Genomic DNA, 3,335 nt, shown 5'->3' with positions numbered 1-3,335 from the left:
TATTTATGTTTAATACACAGTCTTTATATTCGTGTAAATTTTTAATTTAAGTACTTTGTATTGATATGAATTTTTATGACATATGTGCAATATAGTGTTTTATAAGATAATAATTTTTATGTGATGATTGAATACTTCATATCATTGGGACAAAAATACTTTGAAGTCATTAGCACCGGTTAAAGTTAATTACATCAACATTTCAAGTTAAAAGTACATTTGAAGTACAAGTGACTTTACCGCTTATGCATTACAAATTCGTCTTATGACTCATTTACTGAATTAAAATTACTCATTAGCTTAAATGTATCTTTATGTAATTGAATTAATTCCTGCTTTTACAATCAGCTGTGAAAATGATATTGAAAGTGTGATTTTTCTAAATTTTTAATGGAACATGCATAATTTATCAAAATTATTTGACTATGGATGAACAAAAACATAAAATTTGGTAAGGTTTAAAGACTTTACATCAATGATTATATAACTTAAACGTTTCGTTTAACTATAAGAAAATATTTTGATAACTATATAAATTATGACGTCAGTATGGTATCCGATTTTTTCTATCCAAATATGGGAGGCGTAGAGGAGCACATTTTCAATTTGTCTCAATGTTTATTGGATCGTGGACACAAGGTGGTTATCCTGACTCATTCTTATGGTAATAGAGTTGGAATACGGTATATGACAAATGGATTAAAAGTCTATTATTTACCAATTAAAGTATTCTACAATCAATGTGTCTTACCTACCATGGTCTGCTCCATTCCACTAATTAGATATATTTTTATAAGAGAGCAAATTGAAATTGTACATGGTCATTCGGCATTTTCAGCTTTAGCGCATGAAGGGATGTTAATCGGTCATTTAATGGGATTAAAGGTATATATTTTTATTTCTATATTTCAATTGAAATTATTTAAGAATTATCGTTCTTGTTTTTTCATTTTTTCTTCTTCTTTTTTTTTTAATCCTACAATTATAGCAATAATTTATATAGTTAATAAAAAACGTTGTAATCTTAAAGCGCATTCTTTACACTTGTATTATGTTTTCATATTATCGTATAAAAGTTATTAATACCAATTTTTAGACTGTTTTTACAGATCATTCGCTATTTGGATTTGCTGATGCGTCTGCTGTTTTAACAAATAAGTGTCTGGAAATATCTCTAGCTGACTGCGATCACTGTATATGTGTTTCTCATACGGGAAAAGAAAATACTGTTTTAAGAGCTAAAGTTTGTAAAGATAGAGTATCTGTCATACCAAATGCTGTAGACACAGCTTTATTTACTCCCGATATTAGTAAAAGAAACAAAGATTACCGTACGTTTTGCATTCTCGATATAATTTTAAGCAAACAATATTTTTATTTTATAACATTAAGTGATAAAATTTTTCCTATAGTTACAATAGTCGTAGTGTCTAGATTAGTATATCGAAAGGGTGTAGATTTTTTGGCATATATAATACCAGAAATATGCGCACGCTATGAAAATGTGCAATTCCTCATTGGAGGTGATGGTCCCAAAAGATGGTTGATAGAGGAAATACGAGAAAGAAATTTGTTGCAACATAGAGTGACATTATTAGGAAGCTTGGAACATTCACAAGTAAAACACTTACTGAACAAAGGCCACATATTTCTTAATACAAGTCTCACCGAAGCTTATTGCATGGCTATAGTTGAAGCTGCGTCATGTGGGTAATAAATATTAATATATTTTATCAATTCATATTTTATTTTATATATTATTCTCAATTTTCCCAAATAGATAAATAAATATATATATATATATATATATATATATATATATATATATATATTTATAAGGGCATATTTAGTTAAGTTAAATATACATAAATTATGTTTATATTAATTTTATAAAAATTGATATTATTTTCTAAACTATATCATTTTTTTATCGTATAATTTTGTATTTTATTAATATTTTGCCGTGGAAAATGTTTTTGAATATTTTTTGTGTAACAAGTGCTTAAAACAAGTATTTAACATTAACTAATTATCATCTTAAAATATTTTTCTTACGGTACGTACTGTTGAAATATATAAAAGCTATAAAATTTATGTTTCAAGCTTACAAATAGTTTCAACCAAAGTTGGTGGAATTCCAGAAGTGTTACCACCGGATCTAATTTATTTGGTTGAACCAAATGTTTCTGCTTTAATCGAAGGCCTCGAGCATGCTATATCAGATCACCATGCTGGTAAAGTACTTTGTCCTACTGAAATACATAAAAGAATAGGTTCGTTTTATAACTGGCACAACGTTACCAAAAGAACAGAAGTTGTTTATAATAGTGTTCAGAACAAGGAGAAGAGGAATATAGGAAAACAACTTTCAAGTTATGTAAGGAGTAATGTTTGGCCTTATCTTTTAGTTGTATCCTGGTGCTATATTGTTCTCTGTTTCTTGGAGTACTTTGTGCCTCGTAAGGTTTGTACTTTCGAGTATTTGTATCATTGGAAATAACTTGCGTATACAAAATAAATAGTATTAAATATTATACTATTTTAACATTGTTGTATATAATATTGTTTAAATATTAATAAAATGTTCAATATTTGCAATATTTACTATAATTAAATTAATTAAAAAATAATGCACGTTATATTTTTTTTGTAAATAATTAATAAATTGATGTTGATTTTTATTCTTTTTAAATAATAAACATTAAGAGAATTAAAACAAAATTTAGGAATTTCAACATAAATTTAAAGAACTTTCATTTGACTTAAAACAATATTTACAAAAATTCCGTTCCATTTAATTAAATTAATAGAAAATATTTATTTTTTATTGATGATTTTAGTTCATCGATATAGCAAAAGACTACGGATGCAACGACAAGCTATGTGATATCAAGAAATTCAAAGTAGGAAAAAGCAATTTGGATGAAGATTAAGTTAATTTTAACTTAGATCTTATAGCGAAGATAAACGAACAGAAAAATCATGAATCAATAGGTAAATAAATTAGTTCGCGCTAGGAAGAATAAATAGAATTAGTTGAAGTATCAATTTAAAATTATCAATCAGATTTTAGTTATAATGTAAATATCAAATGTACAGACATTATAAAAGTATAAAATACTTTTAGCACAAAATCTCATTATCAATCGTTAAATATTATCTTTTTGTTTTTAATAGTTTTCGTAATAACTTAATATCTACACTTATAAAAAATCAGATATTTTTGTCAAACGAATTTTATTACAATACAGTTGTCGCTTCATTATTTTGTAAAATACAAATTTTAGCTCTTTTCCAAGCTATATCGTCGATACAAAAATGAGAAGAAAAGTGCC

At 26.1% G+C, this 3,335-nt stretch overlaps 1 protein-coding gene across 2 annotated transcripts; it reads left to right on the top strand.

Moving 5' to 3' along the window:
* The first annotated feature begins 425 nt into the window (after positions 1-425).
* PIG-A (phosphatidylinositol glycan anchor biosynthesis class A) lies at positions 426-3,057 on the top strand. Of its 2 annotated transcripts, XM_011497118.1 has the most exons (6): positions 426-451; positions 549-885; positions 1,097-1,331; positions 1,413-1,710; positions 2,104-2,464; positions 2,841-3,057. In XM_011497118.1, the coding sequence occupies exons 1-6, from the start codon at positions 426-428 to the stop codon at positions 2,931-2,933; spliced, it is 1,350 nt and encodes a 449-aa protein (XP_011495420.1). In that variant the 3' UTR covers positions 2,934-3,057. The 2 variants fall into 2 exon arrangements, with proteins under 2 accessions (XP_011495420.1, XP_011495421.1); XM_011497119.1 differs by lacking the exon at positions 426-451 and having other exon boundaries at positions 658-759; positions 839-885; positions 1,097-1,710.
* The last annotated feature ends 278 nt before the right edge of the window (positions 3,058-3,335 follow it).

This window comes from Ceratosolen solmsi, unplaced genomic scaffold, assembly GCF_000503995.2.
Source record: "Ceratosolen solmsi marchali unplaced genomic scaffold, CerSol_1.0 scaffold13, whole genome shotgun sequence".
NCBI lineage: Eukaryota > Metazoa > Arthropoda > Insecta > Hymenoptera > Agaonidae > Ceratosolen > Ceratosolen solmsi.
The sequence above is the reverse complement of the archived record's forward strand: the minus strand, read 5'-3'. Positions and strand labels throughout refer to the sequence as shown.